Source organism: Dendrobates tinctorius, unplaced genomic scaffold, assembly GCF_039654945.1.
Source record: "Dendrobates tinctorius isolate UK_male_01 unplaced genomic scaffold, ASM3965494v1 ptg000073l, whole genome shotgun sequence".
In the NCBI taxonomy this organism is placed as follows: domain Eukaryota; kingdom Metazoa; phylum Chordata; class Amphibia; order Anura; family Dendrobatidae; genus Dendrobates; species Dendrobates tinctorius.
Window position 1 is genome coordinate 4,155,535 of NW_027361741.1, and position 19,921 is coordinate 4,175,455.

General features: G+C 39.5%; 1 protein-coding gene across 1 annotated transcript in view; it reads left to right on the forward strand.

Moving 5' to 3' along the window:
- LHX5 (LIM homeobox 5) overlaps positions 1-12,097 on the forward strand; it is a 54,199-nt gene extending 42,102 nt beyond the window's left edge. The window contains exons 4-5 of the mRNA XM_073582559.1: positions 5,262-5,427; positions 10,455-12,097. Coding sequence (XP_073438660.1) covers positions 5,262-5,427; positions 10,455-10,822 — 534 coding nt within the window. The 3' untranslated portion in view covers positions 10,823-12,097. The remainder of the gene's footprint in view (positions 1-5,261; positions 5,428-10,454) is intronic.
- The last annotated feature ends 7,824 nt before the right edge of the window (positions 12,098-19,921 follow it).

The window sequence follows — 19,921 nt, forward strand, 5'->3', positions numbered from 1 at the left end:
CATGATTCTCATTCGGGCTGACATGCACTGAGAGCTGTGAGGCCTTATATAGACAGGAGTGTGCCTTTACAAATCAAGTCCTATCAGTTTAATTAAACACAGCTGGACTCCAATGAAGGATTAGAACCATCTCAAGTAGGATCACAAGGAAATGGACAGCATGTGACTTAAATATGAGTGTCTGAGCAAAGGGTCTGATACTTATGACCATGTGATATTTCAATTTTTATTTTTTAATAAATTTGCAAAAATTTCTACATTTCTGTTTTTTTTCAGTGAAGATGGGGTGTAGAGTGTACATTAATGAGAAAAAATTAACTTTTTTGAATCTACCTAATAGCTGCAATGGAACAAAGAGTGAAAAATGTAAAGGGGTCTGAATACTTTTTGTACCCAATGTAGCTGCTGGCCAAAGGATCAACCGAACCATCGATTTGCCGATAGCTTTCTAAAATGTACGAGAGGCTTAAAGCAGATGTCAATGTATTATCTCCTTAAAAATCAATCTCCAGTAGATTATTTCCAGAGCCACTTGGATTCATTTTTTTCCAACCTACTGTAAATTACCTCAATAGCGTAAGCTATTATGTCCACATTCTGGTCAACATACATTCCTTATACAGGTCATGGTCAAGTTTACGCTGTAGACGCAATGCAGTGACTAATATTTTTGGTAACACCCCCCGAAATGATAGTAAAAATTGTTCTCTGCTTGATTTGATCAGGTATGACACTGATATACATTTATTCCCTCCCAATGCTATCTTCCATTTACCAGCACTTTAGTAAAACCAAGGAATGGAGCTAAATGAGGCTTTATTACATTATTTATTACAATAAAGAAATGGAGATAACAGAGTCAGGTCATTGTTCTATTGAAAGAAGAAAAAAAAGAAAAGAATAATGATATCTAGAATCTGATTGCTTCCATAACTAAGACACCTGCATTGTGGACATCACATCTTCATTGTGATTTATATTACAACCAGAAACCCCAGTAAAGGTACCGTTACACTTAGCGATGCACCAGCGATCCCGACCAGCGATATGACGCGGTCAGGATCGCTGGTGCATCGCTAAGTGGTCGCTAGTGAGCTGCCACACAGGCAGATCTCACCAGCGACAAAGCAGGGGTCGGGGGTCATTACTTATCTGTCAGACAAGGCGATCCTGACGTCCTCCCGCCCGCGTCCACGCGTCGCTCATCAGCGTCACAGGAAGCCCAGCAGGAAGCTGACGACGAGAAACGGTCCAGGATGTTCTCGCGCGATCAGCGATAACCAGCGGGGGAGCGGTCGGAGGTAAGTATCAGACATAGCGATATCACTAGCAATATCGCTATAGCGTCACAAAAACCAGTGATGTTATATCGATATTGCTAGCGATATCGCTTAGTGTGACAGGCCCTTAAGGTGCCGTATTGGTCACACTACAGATGCCTTTGATGACCAACTAAACCTAATAACTTATGGCAGGGCCAGTTGAGATTGCTATAATGTTTTATGCTTGCTTATGTAGAAAAATGTAAAGCAAAAATAGGAATTAAAATTCCCCCCAAAGGTTAAGATTTAACACAACAAGAAAGGGCAGCAGTATTTACCTGCCAGGTCACAGAACTAACGCATCAGGATGCAGCAAACCCATCTAATAAAGATGGTGGCAACACAGGTGCAAAATATTGATGAGAAAACAGCTCACAACCTAACAATTCAAGGAGGGGGTGATTGTTTTGTATTAAAAATGCACACAAAAAAGGCTTGCATATGGCGCTGGTCACACACAGGTTGTGCACAGACCTGGGCAAGTAAATACTATTGCCCTTTTTTGCTGTGTTAATTGCTTATACAGAGCCATCATATTCCACAGCACTTTACAGACATTATTATCAGCAGTATTCACCATTTTGACAAGTGAAACAGCGCTGCATGACGTAGTCTTAACACAATCGGTCATTCTAAACAATTAGGCTGTGTTCACACATAGCGGGTTTTTTTGTGTTTTTGCGGCGATTTTAAATGCGCAATTTTGCCACGAAAACGCAAAAAAAAAAGCATCCCATGCAATCCTATGTGATTCCGCACATGCTGTGCTAATGCTGCGGATTTTTCCACGGCGGAATTGCATCGTGGAAAAATACGCATGTTCATTCTTTGTGCAGAATCAAGGGAAAATCCGCACACATAGGAATGCATTGTTCCGCTTACTTTGCATGTGGCTATGCCCACCATGTGAAAAGTAAGCAGAACATTTGCGGATGGTACCCACGGTCTGGAGATGAGGAGATTCTCCTCCAGGCTCTGGGTACCATATCCCTGTAAAAAATAGAATTAAAATAAAAAATTGTCATATTCTCACCTTCCGGCGTCCCTTGCAGCATCAGCAGGCCTCAGCGATGCTCCCGGCAAGTCCCGCTCCCAGGGATGCCTTGCGACAATGACCTTTGATGACGTTGCGACGATTGGGAACGCTGCGTGGGATGTTGGAAGGTGAGAAAAACACGATTTTTATTTTTTTATTATTTTTAACATTATATCTTTTTACTACTGATGCCGCATAGGCAGCCTCAATAGTAAAAAGTTGGTCACACTTGTCAAACACTGTTTGACGAGTGTGACCAACCTGTCAATCAGTTTTCCAAGCGATGCTACAGATCTCTTAGAAAACACTAGCATTCTGCAAGCTAATTACACTTGCAAATCGTTAGTTTTTCTATGGGAAATAGGCGGGAATTTAAAATGCGGTTTTCTCGCATATTTCCCGCGGAATGGAATTCCCATGGAAATTTCTGCGGGAATTCCACACGTGTGCACATAGCCTTAGTGTTGATCCAGTCTGCCCATATTTGATAAAAGTGTGGCCAATCACAGCAAATCTGTAAAAAGTCACCCTTCATTAAAGGTTGGTATCAACATTGGTGAACATAGTCAGGAGAGGACCCCTGTGCAAGAACACTTTTTGGGCCCTCTGCAGGCCAATAGCTCATCATAATGCACAATTCCATCTGCTTTGTAGGTCAGAGTGGGCCCCCGTTCAGCTTCACAGGTTGAACCAATGGTATGTCCGCCCTTTTAGGAGTCACATACTCATCATGGACAGTAGAGCCTTTATGAAACATCTCCAAATGGGTCATTTTTTGTTCTACTTATTTTCATATACTTGATATTATGTTAAATCTCGTACAGTTCCTTATGCAGGTTTAATACAAGTCGGTTTGGAAGTTGTACTGTCCATCATCCTTTCCCATGCCGCTATTGCTATGCTCTGCTAGTCAGTGACCTTGTATGGACCAGTGGAGTGTGATGTCCCCTAGTCCTTAATCACATTGACAGGATGACAAGAGCTGTTGAGAGGAGTTTTGCAGGAACAAGAAATTCACTGCAGAGGCCGCTGAAGTTTTAATGGAACAACTACAAAAAATAATCATAAACTATACAAATAATCTTCATGAAGACTCTTATATGTACCCAAGCATTAAACATGCAGGCTTCCCAAAATCTTCTGGTTTTCTGTATATTTGAATGGTTACGCAATTACTCATACGTTAAGTTTTGGATGTAAAGCCATTCATCGCAGGTTACTCAATCATTAGGGATATGTTTAAGAGGTTGTCGAATATTTTTAAAAATGTCCAAACAGCAGCAAATGCAATAAATACTAATTAAAAGGGTAACTGGATAAACTAAAAGCTTGCACAGGGGGCTGGATATGTAAAAATGTCCAAACTCATTAAAGTCACCTATCGGCACTCACCTGGATCAAGAGCAAGCCGCTCTGCATTTGGCATCGGCACCAATCAAACAGCCACCGGACCACTGGTGCCTGTGATTGGCTACAGTGGTCAGGTGACTTTTGTAGCACATCATTGAATGTTTTTCAGATAACAAGCTGCTCAAAGTCACCTGACCGCTGCAGTCAATCACAGGCCGCAGTGTTGTGGTGGCCGGTTGAATGGTAGTACCTCCACTTCCTGTGCCAATGCAGACCAGATGAGTACTAATAGGTGAGTATAAATAGGTTTCGTATTTTTTCCTAGCTTGGAAGACCCTCTAACCGTAATTTACTTTTTAAATCCCAATAACCCCATACCATCAATCTGGTGTTCTCTTCTAAAATTGTTACTTTCTGCGGTAATTATGTGCTGGACATGCCTATGACCACTGCAGCTAATCACTGGCCTTAGTGGTTTTGTTTCATGCATGCATGCACCACTGCTGAAATCAGTGATTAGCTGCAGCAGTCATGCACTTCACTGGCACATGACCACGGAAAACAGCACAAAGCACCAGAGACCACTGGAGCAGTGGAGATTTAAAGCATAAGTTATGGTTTGTTTGTTTTTCTCATTTGCTAATGTTTGGGACATTTTGCAATATCTCGGACACCCTTAAGGTAGTCTGTAGTACTAAGCTAAAGAAAAAAGACTGCTATATACTGTCAGAGTCAACTGCCTTCTTTAACCAGTCGGTGGGGGACAATATCTTTATTTGTATAAAGATTAAAATATCTAGACAGTTAGGCTGACTTTCATTTGTATACATTATGGGTAGCACGGTAGCTCAGTGATAAGGAGACAGTGGCTCAGTGGTTAGCACTGTTGCTTTGCAGCACTGGGGTCTTGAGTTCAAATCCCACCAAGGACAACATCTGCAAGGAGTTTGTATGTTCTCCTCGTGTTTGCGTGGGTTTCCTCCTGTGTTTTCCGGTTTCCTCCCACACTCCAAAGACATACTGATAGGGAATTTAGGTTGTGACCCCAATGTGAACAGCAATAACGTATGTAAAGCGCTGTGTAATATGATGGAGCTCTATAAGAAACATATAAAAATAATACATTTTTAAAGTGTCATCCTTAATTTTGTCTGGTATCTAATGGTTTGAGTAGTCACTTATCGATCATGTCTTTTTCGGGCACAGCCTACGATTATACCACTCATGTTAGCCAGAAAGGACAATACACCATTGCCTGGCAAACCTAATAAGATATTGCTATGATTGGTATGTCAGTGTTGTGCAGCTAGCCCCGGTCTCAGGTGTGTTAGTGCAAAATGCTGGAAACCAGTAATTTTCTATCTGTAGCTACTGGAGGGTAACATAGTCTTCTTTCCTGATGACAAGTCATTTTTACAGATGTCGGGATTATTATTTTTTTTTTTTTTTTTTTACAAAGATTAAATTTTTTACTAATATCCACATGAAAAATGTATTATTGGTTGCCATGTAGATAATTTTGTAACTTAGGTTTATCTTTTTTTTTATTTTAGGTTTGGTTTCAAAATAGGAGATCCAAGGAGAGGAGAATGAAACAACTCAGTGCTTTAGGTGCTAGAAGGCACGCGTTTTTCAGAAGCCCAAGACGAATGAGGCCATTAGGCGGGAGGCTTGATGAGTCGGACATTCTTGGGTCAGGCCCTTACAGCTACTATGGAGGTAACATACAGCCTGAGAGTGATGTGCCAGCAGACAGATCCTCAGCTGATTGGGGATACCACGTGTGAGATCAAAGGCAGTATTAATCCTTACTGGTGAAAAATCAAAGTTGGAATATGGATGTGAATTCATGTCCGATGTGGCCACACGTTATTTTTTTAAACTGATTCTCAGTGTTAAAGTTTTCTAATTAATTAATTTGTATTTTTTGTGTTGTTGCTGTTTTGTTTTGGTTTTTTTTTGGTTGTTTTATAAATAAAGTATATAGTGTGATTGTTTTATGGGGAATGAGTTTTCGATTAAGAACATTTTGGGATTTGGGGTTTATACATTTATCTATTTCATAAGCTAATTAAAACATTCACATTTGGTCACCCATATATACCAATATGTCCAACTTACTCCCAAGTACCTAACATGCATTATCCCTCAGAATAGTGACGACTTTCTGTTTTGTCTCACAGTGTATATTTTTTTTAAATAAAATCCCTCTACTATAAAACTTCATTAACTAAGCAAATTATTCTAGAATCATGCTCAGTCTCCATTTTTAATATCTCAAAGAAAAAACTTGATAATTGTGTTAACCCTATGTTTCCTTTATACATGACCAAAAGCATACAATCTTTTTTTTTTTTGCCTGCGTCACTACTGGACTCAGACAGAACGTATGTTCCATGCCAAGCTCTGTGCACAGATTAAAGTTGTCCAATCTCTTTAACGTCTTTTTTTTATTTTACCAAAAGGTCAATAATGAAAACTCATATTTAACTTAAGATGTATGACATTCCTTGTGGTGACCACTATCAGTGCCTATTTAAGGAATAGTAAAGGATTTTACTTTTCTTTATCCCTAAAATACCTTTGCCCTACCCAGAAACCTCATTTTCAAAGATTAAATGATTGCAAAGCCTCCAAGAGAAGGATTTTCGCAAGGTTTCTTCCTGAGGTCTCTTTAATCTCCTTTTCCCTCTCAATCCTCTAACCACCATCATCACCTCCTCCTCTCACGGCAGCCATCACCTCTAGAAGGTTTCCTAAACTTTTTCTTACAGGAAAGATGTATATCTTTGTACCGTGTTAGCCAGTAGATAGAAAAATATTCAGAATTGAGAGTCCTCAGTGGTTGATACCTTTTAATGGCTAACTGAAAAGATGGTAACACATTGCAAGCTTTCGAGACTACTCAGGTCTCTTCATCAGGCATAGACTAATACAAAATCTGAAGTCACATATTTATGCACAATACAGCACCGAAAAAATGCAATAGATGAGACAAGTGACGTGAAGCAGAATTATGATTGTGGGAGAGGGAGAAACATAAATATTGCTCCAGTTCATAGATAAGGAGTCCGGATGTTTTATTGTCCTCTGATTGGGGTCTCATAATGCGTTGTGATACCCCCACAAGTTCTTAGGAGCAAATTCCTTAATTGATGTAAAAAGACATAAATCCATGCAACACATTCATTCCAGCATTGAGAGTGTCAAAGGTCGTCATAAATTTATACTCACAGACTCTTCTCTCTCTCTGAGATGTGAAGTTACCTTTCAATACCAGTAATTTCATATCCCTGGTGTTGTGGTCCATCATACAAAAATGTTTTGCCACAGGTAGATCCATTCTTTTTTCTCTTATTGTGTGACGATGAGCATTCATCCTTGTTCTAAGCTTTTGCCCTGTCTCCCCCACATACAGACCCCCAGTTGGACATTTAGTACAAATAATTAAGTACACCACATTAGATGTGATGCAGCTGAAAGTACCTGGGATCTTGTAGTCCTGATGTGAATTGGGGATCTTTATCTTGTCCGTGGTCATTATAGATGGACAAGTTTTACATTTTTTCTGATTGCAAGGAAAGGTTCCTGCAGCTGTTGGAGAGGACAGGGAGCTTCTGACAATGATGCTTCTTAGATTTGGGGGCTGCCTAAAGCACAGTAGTGGGGGTCTGGAAAAATAGATTGTAATCGGGTATTTTTTTGTAGTAAAGGTTGTAATTTCCGTGCAGCTCCCCTTAGCACTTCCAGATTTGGGTTGTAGGTGACTACTAGAGGCACCCAGTTGTGCCTTGTGGGGGCATCACAACACATTAGGAGACCCCTATCAGAGGACAATAAAACATCCGGACTCCTTATCTATGAACTGGAGCAATATTTATATTTCTCCCTCTCCCATAATCATAATTCTGCTTCACGTCACTTGTCTCATCTATTGCATTTTTTCTGTGCTGTATTGTGCATAAATATGTGACTCTTCAGATTTTGTATTAGTCTATGCCTGATGAAGAGACCTGAGTAGTCTCGAAAGCCTGCAATGTGTTACCATCTTTTCAGTTAGCCATTAAAAGGTATCAACCACTGAGGACTCTCAATTCTAAATATTTTTCAAAAACTTTTTCTTGTGCTGCAAGTAGAAAGTAAAATAGACATGTCATTGTAGAGGTGACATGCCCCCGGAGGGTTTTCCCCATGATGTGCTCCCCACCTTTCTGCTCTTTCCTCTTTCTACCTCCCCCTTCTTACTCTCCCCTCACTCTCTCCATCTCGCTCCATAGTGTTGTAGGGGACAATAGCACAGCTGCTTTCTTTGTACCTTATTCAGACAACAGTTGTTCCAATTACCTTCACATTCTTTGAACATATGGAGGGTGATTGGAAGAGAGCAGGGTACCCTGCCTTTCTCTGTTTGTTTTCTCCTTCCTCTGACTCACAATTTACCCATTGCAATTATTATGAGTGTCATGTGCTCGGAAGCTCAGACATAAATAATAATCTGAGAATACCAAAATGCTGCGGCGGATCATTTTTCTCTCCTCTGACGTATTGTTGTATGTATTCAACTATCATGTTTTCTCTCACCTGCCTTACCATGTGCATTATTACCAAATATTAAGATTCTTCAAAGCCCTTAAACAAAAATGTTTTCTGATCTTTTGGCTTAAATTAATAATTGTGTGGATTAAATGAACATTATCTATCTATATTATATACAGTATATATATATATATAATATATATGTTTTTTATATATAAATAAAGTATATAGTGTGATTTATGTTATGGGGAATGAGTCAAGAACCTTTTGAGCTCTATCTATCTAGATATACTCACAGTTTTATATGTCATTCTAGTTATTGGACTTCATGTGATGATTTTTTTTCTTTCTTCATGTACCATGTAGTACAATGTCCAGCCTATTTCATAAGCTTATTGATGTCAATATTTTCCATCTGTACGCCTTTCCCTCTATTACACCAGCCTTCCCCAGCTCCCCTACCATCCTTACACCTAATATATATTCCTCCTTCAATCCTTTCCACATCTCTGCCTCCCTCTCCCAAATCTCGGATTTTCTGTTCTCCTCTATACATCCCCCCCTTCCTATGTCTTTGTGATCTGTTACAAGTTAGATGTGTCTTGTTTCTTTGAGCTGTATGAATGGGGATGTCTGTTTACCAAGAGCTGTGCATTCTGTGCCCTGAATAGATTTGTATGTCAAGAGATTACAGAATCGGTTCTTTCATTCTGAGCAAAGAGCAAAACAAAAGAATCCAAATACATGGCTTTATTCCTTCTCCTCTAGGTGATTTAGTCGCAAATTCAATTAAAAGGATACTAAATCTGACCCATGGATCCTTTCACACAGGATCCTTTCTGCATTTACATTTATATTTACTAGTAGAAATCTAGTTTAGATTTTGTTTCAGTTCATGACATAAAGTAAGGTAAATATTTATTAAACAACTAAAGGAAGTATCTCTTTTAATATTATAGTTGTGCCTCTAGGTTTTGCATCTATTTTTTTAGAATATATCATTTTGATTCCATCTTGGTACTTTTTTTTCATTGTGTAATAAGTAGCCTAAAAAGTAATTATTTCCCCATCTGCTCCCTCCCTGCATCTTTGTATTATCCCATTCCTCCTAATGCAGCCCAGCATACCCTGAACACTTAATGCCTTGCCACACTTACAAATGGGTTTCATTCTGCTAGCTGTGTGATTTATCTCTACTAAGTGTTTGGCTTATTATTTACCATTAATTAGGATATGAGTGCGCTGACCCCAGACAAGCTAGTATTGTGGGAGGTGTTTATCTCATGGCATCAAAGAACGCCGCCACCGCCGTAAGAAATGGTGCTGAACTTTGTCAACATCACGTGAAGACACTTGGCCTTTTAAATGATAGATAGTAAACAAAAAAGGTTATATATTTTCATCCATTTAGAGGAATTCTCATATGCACCGACATTAAGCACAGATGTGCCACTACCTTTTATTGATAGCCGAGAAGTAAAGATTGTATTTGTATACCGCTTAGTCTTGAGCCTCTGAATTTTTTTTCAGATAGAAATATGAATACAAATGGCATCGGCTATTTTTAAAGCAGAGCTGGATGATGTCAGACTAGCCCTAAGCAATATAATATATATATATTTACAAAACAGTTCTTCCACCTAGGAAAAAAGTTGTGAGAAAAAAATGAATTCCTCACCTTTCCCGTCTTGGTCTTAATTAATGCAAAGCAAGAATTCGTTTCACAGTGGCTTTTCTCTCCTTTCAGTCTTTTTGTCTTTTCTTCCACTTGTAGTTTTCATATGCTTGTCATCTGCTTTTTAATCCTATGGCGGGTTTTTAATCAGCAGCTCTCTCTCCGCATGGACAGAATAATTTATATATTCACAAGAAAACACACAAAAGAGCTGCTTTCTGGTGCTATCTCGTGTACCGCAGCCACCAAGACCAGCTTACGATTCTGAACGCTAGGCACTGATCTGTACTAACATGCATAAAAGGCCAAAAGTAGACCCTTTTTGGAAACAAAATAGGTAAAAAAAAACAGTGCAAGCTAGAACTACACATCATGGACAAGTCTGGGATGTTGACCTCTAATTTTGCCTTTTTTTTAATGACAATGTCATAGACATTTAGGTATAAGAAGTAAAAATAATTGATATAAAGAAGAGATATGACAACACTGTCTTTACCATTTTTATTCATCTCTATTCCTGTCTCTATTTTTGCAGATTACCAAGGAGATTATTATGGAAGTGGAAACTATGATTTTTTCCCTCATGGTCCTCCATCCTCCCAGACACAATCCCCAGCAGATTCCAGCTATTTACAGAATTCAGGGCCTGGTTCTACTCCTCTTGGTTCCCTAGAACCACCATTAGCAGGCCACCACCCTTCAGAAAACCAAAGATATGCGGACATGATATCTCACCCTGATACACCCAGTCCAGAGCCTGGCATGACAGGCTCTCTTCATCCAATATCTGGAGAAGTCTTCAGCAGTGGTCCAAGTCCTCCGTTTTCTATGTCTAGCAATAGTGGCTTTAATGGTCCTATACCCCATCAAAACCCTGACATTAATGAGGCCACAGTGTGGTAATAATTGAAGCTTGGGGATAAACTTTCTCTCGTCACTGACCACATATCAAGCATTTGTTTTTTTATTTCAATCTTTCAAAGTGATAGGACAAAGACTTGATCCTGCATAAAGTAGAGTATAAGCTCTCCTGGCGTACCTCCTGCTCTTCAACACAACGCCCCATGCTGAGCTCGAAATGAACACTCCTCTGACAAAAGGGACAAAGTAAAATACCAAAATGAAAGAGTACAGAAACAACCAAAAGCCAACGCCCTGACAGTAGACATCCAGTCAGTCTCCTTGTATCTCATCCTGAAATACTGGATCGTCAGATCAGGATAAGAGTCTTCATTGGGACCAAGATGGCACTAAAACCAAAATTCACCTCCACGGCTGTTGAATGGGCTGCCTCCTCCCTCGTATTGGAACGCAAGTGAAGCTACTAGTTTACCACATGGATTGGGACCAATTTTCATACTATAGCTTTCTATTCTATTACTAGTGTCAGTTTCAAAAGTTGATTAGACGAGGAAATCATTTAGCATTCAGATCATCAGCAAAAAAAGCTTATATTCCAAATAATTTATTTGATTTGTGTTTTGCAATTCTTTGTAGAATTTTCTATCGACAACAATACAGAGGAAAATACGAAATCGGACGCCAAACCTCACTGTCACTAATGGGTCATTTGCGATAATAATAAAAAAAAATTCAATTTTATTTCATTCTCAGGCATCAGCTGTGATGCTGGGCAGAATTTGCAGCAATAAGAAATGTTAGCAGACCTGTACATGCTAATGTGATGGATTGGATTTAGATATTGCTCCCATTTTCAGTTTTTGCATTGATTAAGTTCTTAGCTGGTATTAACCCAGTGTGCTTAAGAAATGGGTGTCAAATATATAACCCTTATATTCTTACAATCGGATGATAAAATGCAAGGAAGGAAAAAAAAAACCTTTAAAATAGTTCTAGAGGCTTAAATTGCTCCGTTTCATGTATACCAACAATGTTGTGTTAGGATGTCCTCTAGTGGCAAGTTTGTAGGATTTGTCGTTCACTGATATTAGGCAAAATGTCACCTTTATCTATTACTTACGCACTTCCAAGAAATTGTGCAAAAATATGTTTTTTTATATAACCTCCCAGCCCCTACAAAATAATTTATGGGAGATGAGAGGAGGGGGCAGTGTGGAAGCCCCTTTGCTGTACTATAATTTGAGAAGCTTCTAAGCTTCACATTTACTTATTTTGTATAAAGAATTGAAAAAATAAAGTACGTTTTGTGTTTCCTTATTTATTGTGCAATGTTCACCAGCCTTTTCGTTTCCAACATCTTCCTACATGCACTCTGTCAGGAGTATATTTTACATACAATGCGTGTCCTTTATCTTTTTTTTGTCTGTGAAATACAGAATTTTCATGGCAGGAAACCTCTTCCCTTTTGCCAAACATATCAAATAGTGTTCAAATATTATGTTCCTATCATACGATAGATAGTCTGTTGTTGTTTCTGCGACCTATTGTTTATTCTATAATATTTTGTTTTTAATAATTTATTTCAGTTCGAATCATTTATTTAAATTCAGGCTCCATTTTTGTCATTCATTTTTACCATTTTTGGAGTAAAAGTTTGCATTTTAGTCATTTTCATATTGCCGCCAAGATCATTATGTCTTCTGCTCTTTTTTTTCCACTGGTTCTTTCCATCCTCGCAGTACCATTTGGTTTGAACGAAATCCATCAAACGTTGTGCACTATTTTGATAAATTTGATGCAAAGTTGATCAATGAAAACTGAATGACAAAATGGAAAAATGTGGGCGTAAAAAAGCAATCCAATTAGGGGCCCATCTCTTTTGATATTGGATTGAAAAGTTAACATAGGTTTAAAACCGTCACAGCACAAAGAGCAGACCCTTAATAAACACTGATCTGAAATTTATATTATTCTGGCGTCCAAACTGAGGATAATTAAAGAGCAGAAACAAAAGATTGAAATAAGGGATACACGATAAAGTCAAAAATTTATACTTGATCATGGGACCTACTTCAGTTTGTTGGCCATCCTATACCAAAACCATAGGCATGCTTGTGAGAATTTGGGCCGCTTTAGCCATTTTTAGGGAGAAGAAGTTATGTTGGAAAGGCATAGTTCGTAATTAGCCTTCCAAACTATCTCAAATTTGTTCATTGGTTTTGTATTTTGCTGAATTATCCTTCACCGGAAATAAGTGGACCTTCCAAAAACAGCCAAGCATATTCTCGCTTCTCCACCATATAGCAGAAGGCACTACCAATTCTTAGAGGTGGGATTCACCACTAAATATTATTCATCTATCCTGCTGCCATGATTCATCGTGCCAGAAAACACACTTCCTCTGATCCATAGTCCAGGTATTTTACATCAGTCCAACTAAATCTTATAAATGCATACGGAGATTCTAGGCCTGATGGGACCTGAGTAGTCTCGAAAGCTTGCAATTTGTTACCATCTTTTCAGTTAGCCATTAAAAGGTATCAACCACTGAGGACTCTCAATTCTGAATGTTTTTCTATCTACTGGCTAACACGGTACAAATATATACATCTTTCCTGTACGGAGATCCTAGGCATTTGTACAGCTGTTTGGCTACGGCAACCCATGTAATCAAGCTCCCAAACCCCATTTCTTGTGCCAATGTCATTCCAGAGACAGTTTGAAACTCTGTAATGACTGATGTGACACAGTAGGTATCACACACTTCAGAACTCAGTGGCCTTGCTTTGTGAATTTGTGGCAGGACAGGTATTCGTTACTGGGCTGCTTACTGTAGTTTTGATAAAATCACTTTTTAATCTGCTGCAGATTGACCACTTTTATGAACGCTGAGCTCTTAATAAACCCAACCACAACAATGATTGACATCTTTTTGCATACACTGTAAACAGACATAAAGCTGCAATCAGTGGTGTGGCCGGGGTTATAAAGAGATTATGGATAGCTAATACTAGAGAAGAGAGAGATAAGATTCAAAAGGATATAAATAAACTGGAGCAGTGGGCAGCAACTAACAGAATGGTTTTTAACAGGGAAAAATGCAAAGTACTACATCTGGGCAATAAAAATGAAAAAAGCATATACAGAATGGGAGGAACAGGGCTAAGCAACATCACACGTGAAAAAGGCTTGGGTATACTAATAGATCACAGACTGAATATGAGTCAACAATGTGATGCAGCAGCAAAAAAGGCAAATGCAATTCTAGGATGTATTAACAGAAGCATACAGTCTAGATCACGTGAAGTCATTATTGCCCTCTACTCCTTTGGTCAGACCTCATCTGGAATACTGTGTCCAGTTTTGGGCGCCACATTTTATAAAAGACATCAATAAACTGAAGCAAGTTCAGAAAAGAGTGACCAGAATGGTGACCGGTCTGCAAACCCTGTCTTATGAGGAAAGGCTGCAGGATTTGGGAATGTTTAACCAAAAGAGAAGACTGAGAGGAGACTTAATAACTGTCTACAAATATCTCAAGGGCTGTCACATTGCAGAAGGATCATCTTTATTCTTATTTGCACAAGGACAGGCACAATCTAGTTAAACTAAGAATACACAAACAGTTGTACTATTCATATCTTCTACTGAGCACATTGAGTAAGCATCCGCATTGCACTTTACAAGTAAGTGAACCCTTGTATACCCTTCCTTCAGCAGCATTCACTTTCACCAAATGTTTTAGGTGCAAATAAGGTTTGCCCAACATTGATGAGAAATTTTTGACCTCATCTGCAAATGTGTCTCAATCATCAATATTTTTAGGATGCCTTACATACACAGCCCTCTTCAGATTAATCCACAGTATCCCAATAGGATTAAAGTCAAAACTCTGACTTGACCATTCCAAAATGAAACAATTTGAACAATTGAACATGTTTTTGTCTTGAGGTCATGGACACCTTCTCCTTTAAAATCTTTTGATACACTTTTAAATGTATTGTTCTCTCAATGACTGCCAGGTGTTCAGGCCCTGAGGCAGCAGAGCAGCCCTCACCATGATGCACCCTCCATCATGCTTCATAGGAGGGATGAGGTTTTGGTGTTGTTGTGCAGTGTTCTTCCCCCCCACATTGATGTATATTGTACACTATAGATAGAGTTTTCCAGTTTCATGCATCCTTATAACACAAATTATGAAATATGTTTTCCATAATGACATGGTTCAGACTAAATTGAGAAGAATATATTTGATAGTAACCATGTATGCCATTATTTAATAGACAAAACACACTTCCACTTTAGTTTCCTTAATTAAAGGAATTCATTGTGACAATTAGCTCATGAATAAGTCATTAACACAACACTTACTTTTTCTCCATGTACAGTGAAAATTTTCTCAACGTGCTCAATGAAAGACATGACTAGTTTAACTATTTGTGTATTTTTAGTTTAGTTAAACTACTTTTTTAAATGTGATTTAAATAATACTTATTTCATATTTAGTTTCAGTGTGTTTCTATATGATGCCGCTCCATCCTGTTACACTTGTGTCCTGCTTGTGAAAGATTCCTCCCTGTTCTTACTTTCGGGAAGCAGGAAAGACAGGTTAAAGCTGCATCTCAGCAAAATGCCAGTGTTTCTTGTGCTGTCATAGAGATGACAGAGTGGGAAAAGTCAGATGTTTGTGCTCCCCTATTCGTTTGAATGGGGTCTGGGTTCGAATTTCGGTACTGTTCTCTTACCCGAACCAACCTTTTTTTTTAGAAATTCAGCTGAACCCTACAGACCCAAACATCCACGGGTCTGCCTATCACTAGTGCTGTGTGTACATGTGTGTCTTTATTAATGTGCTCTGTGTCTACATCACGAAACAATCACTGACCTCAGGGAGACCAGTCAAAGAAAACACTGCGGCAGCCGGCAAAGGCGCTCAATCAGTGAAATCCAAGTGCATTGCTTCCTGGGAAATACGAATATGCAAATAAAGTCCATGGAGCCTCATTTAAGAGTCTCAAACATGGGACTAGAATAGGATTTCACTGATTGAGCGCCTTTGCCGGCTGCCGCAGTGTTTTCTTTGACTGGTCTCCCTGAGGTCAGTGATTGTTTCGTGATGTTGGTCTACTAGGCATTGCTCCCATCTAGCCAGAATCCTACTCCACACTGATGAGGGGCAACACCCCGAAACAGCTGTCTGTGGATGGATACCTGGCCTTGGTATTTCCATTGTCATATCTGTAAACTCGTAAAGAGCTGGATATTGACATAAAGGGCCACTTAATATGGTGGTAATGGTGGTTTCCCAAAGGAGCCACTCCTTGGCTGGGTCCTTCCCTGGAGGAAGATCTGGCTAGTCCCGTGTTTGAGACTCTTAAATGAGGCTCCACGGACTTTATTTGCACTGTGTATACATGCGACTGTATGCTCTGTGTATACAAGTGTGTATGCATGTATGTGCTTTTTGTATACAAGTGTTTATGTGATATGTGTGTCTGTATGTGTTGTGTGTACATGTGTATATAAGTGTATATGCATGTTGGTTCTGTGTATAAATATATGTTTGTATGTATGCACTATCTATATGTATATATGTATGTGCTCTGTGTATGCATAGATGTCTATGTATGTGCTCTGCTTTTACATGTGTGTCTATATATGTGTTATTCTCCACAAATTGAATGTCCCTTATTATGGCCTGGGATCTCCACAGATTATAAGTATATAATAAAAAAACCTAAAAACTCATACCCATTTCTCACCCCTCAGACCCCTCCGCTTCTCACAATCACAATCGGAATTCTGTGTTTGACTAGGCCCTGAGGGGTTCTGTACATGCACCCGCAAAGGTTGTTGGGCATGCTATGATGTCATGATGCCATGACCTTTCACATCATGATATTGTGACCTTTCCAAAAGCATGCACTGAATACTCGCTGGTCTACTCAAACCGGGAGATCTAGGCTCAGTGTGAGAGGTGCGTGGATTTCAGCGTGTGCGGTGATGATCTGACAATGTGGTGAGAAGCGGATGGCATACATGAGGAGCGGAGGGGCTGGAGAGCTTAGTGGTGAAATAAGTATGAGGATATTTTTTGTTTTGTAATATTTAAATGGCCTTTCACGGTTCATTTTATGGGGTTTTGCAGAATACACGTTGCGTATTTTGTTGAATCCAGGTGAAAGCATATTATAAAAAAAAAAAATCAGCATTTTGGCAAATGTGTATTTTTGTCAAATTCAAGTAGAGATCAATTCCACTGAAATGTATTTGTTCATCTCTAGTGTATATGCATGTGCTTTATGTATAAGTGGGTGTATGTGCTCTGTGCATAGATATATGTGTGTGTATGTGCTCTCTGTATACATGTTTGTGTGTATGTGATCTGTGTACATATGCGCGTAAGTGTTCTGTGTATACATATGTGTGTGTTTGTGCTCTGTGTATATGTGTGTGTATTAGGCCTGTTTCACACTTCCGTTGATGGCGGACAGTTGACATCCGCCAAAAACGAAAATTAACGGATCCGCCTCCGTTGTGACATACGGATGTCAGCGGACGCGAATATGGACGGATCCGCCGAAGATGAAAAATTTAAAGCGTCCGCGGTCTGGAAGGAGAGAGAGAGAGAGAGATTTTTCGCCGCTACTGGAACGGCATTTCGGGGTTAAAATGCTTTCTGGAGTAAAGCTTCCGGGCATGCGCACTTAAAATTGACGGACCGTCAAGGAAAAAAACGTTGCAGGGTCCGTCTCATCCGCCCGGGAGACGCTAAAATCTTGGCGGATCCGTCAAAAACCGGGTGGGACGGACGACCGTCAGTCAACATCCGCCACTAATGTAAGTCTATTGGGAAAAAAACGGATCCGCCCCTTTTTTGGCGGATCCGTTTTTTTCTAAAATTGGCGGATTTTGACTGACGTCAAAAAACGGAAGTGTGAAACAGGCCTTATATGAATATAAACATGCATGCTTAACATGCAGTGTTTGTGTCATATATGGCGTGTGTATGTAGCATCCATACTTATATGCAGTATATTGGCAGTGCAAATCAAGTTCATAGGTGTAAACATGTCAGCAATTACCCAAAGAACGAGCAAAATTAGGCTCATGCATTGGATGATTGGATTGTTTATGTCGGAACAAAAATCATTGTTCTCAGCAGCACATCGCCCTGTGTAAACGGCAGATGTGCTGCTGATAACATGATACTGTACTGGGACAGATTGATCTACGGTAAGTTCACACTGGGCGTTTTTGCAGCTTTTTTTCTGCAGCTTTTTTTCTGCAGCAAAACCTGATTTCTTGGCAGGAAAGAAGATGTTTCAGGTTGTGTGCCCACGATGCGATTTTTAAGCGTTTTTGCCGCGATTTTCGGCGCGAAAACGTTTAAAAATAATGTACATGACGCACCCCATGTATTCTTAAGGCATTCCGCACATGCTGTGCTAATGCTGCGCTTTTTTCCGCTGCGGTATCGCATCGCGGAAAAAATCGCAGCATGATCATTCTTTTGTGCGGAATCGCAAAGAATTGCCGCAATTCCGCACCCATAGGAATGCATGAGAATCGCTTGCTTCCCGCATGTGGCTATAGCCACCATGCGGGAAGTTAAGCGTCTCATGTGCGGTTGGTACCCACGGCGTGGAGGAGAGGAGACTGTCCTCCAGGCCCTGGGTACCATACCCCTGTAAAAAAAAAGAATAAAAAATAAAAAATCGGGGTATATTTACCTTCCGGCGTCACGCGCAGTCTTCCCAGGCCTCAGTGTTCCCAGTAATGCCTTGCGGCAAGGTCCTGTGATGACGCAGTCTCGCGTGACTCTAGCGGTCTCGTGAGATCGCTATAGTAACGCGAGACCAACGTCATCACAGGTCTCGCAAGGCATCGCTGGGAACGCTGAGGCCCGGGATGGCAGCGCGGGACGTCGGAAGGTAAATATACCCCGATTTTTTATTTTTTTATCATTTTTAACATTTTTTTTTTTTACTATTGATGCCGCATAGTCGGCCTCAATAGTAAAAAGCTGGTCACACTTGTCAAACACTATGCTTCAAATCGCTTGGAAAGTGCTAGAGAAAATCGCGGCAAAATCGCGGTGAAATCGCGCGGAAAAAAACACGCGATTTCTGGGAAGGAGTCCGGTTTTCATTGTGCATTTTAAAACTCTAAGTGGGCCCATAGCCTCAAAAACGCATGTTTTGGTGCGTTTTCGTTTGCATTTTTTGTTGCAATTGTTGTGCTTTTTTCATGCGTTTTGGGGGATAACTTCTGTCTCTTTGTGCATTCTAATAAAGTTGAGTGCCCCCAGAGAAAAAAAAACTACTTCCTGTGGAACCATACCCCTAGTTCCTTTGAAAAGCCGGCAATTCATATGCCATATACAGTAAAATCACACTGACAGGAATAGAAATGAATACAAAAAAACATGAATAAAAACACCAATGCCACAATACTGATTAATAAGTAACTGGTATACTCCCATAATAATGATTGGAGACAACAAAAATTAGGAGCAAAAAAACCCTCAATTGAATAATATCAAATATAATATTTTATTAATTCAATCATAAAATTGTATATATAAGATTATACAATTTCATCATATGGACAAAAAGTATATATAGAAGGACACAAACAATGAAAAAATCTAAGGCATCAGAATTATATATATATATATATAGACCAGGTAAAAAGACCAAAATTACATCCAAGCCATTAATATATATATATATATATATACACACTACTTGTAGCAACCAGTGCACTATCATATATGTATCAAAACCTGCACCAGTTGTCCGGCAAAGGCAAACAAGTAACAGAAAGCATCAAGAGTTAATAGATTAATGCCAAGATATAAGAAAAAAAGTAAAAAAGGTCATACCCTAATAGGTCCACTGTGCCGTCAGAAAACGCAACCCCAATGCGTGTTTCATGTGGGCTTTCTCAGGGGGCTGTATTCAGGGTATGACCTTTTTTACTTATTTCTTTATATCTTGGCATTAATCTATTAACTCTTGATGTCATCTGTTACTTATTTGCCTGACAACAGGTGCAGGGTTTGATACATATATGATAGTGCACTGAGAGAATTTCACTGCTGTGAATTTGAACTGTGGTGATCTCGCCTCCGCACCG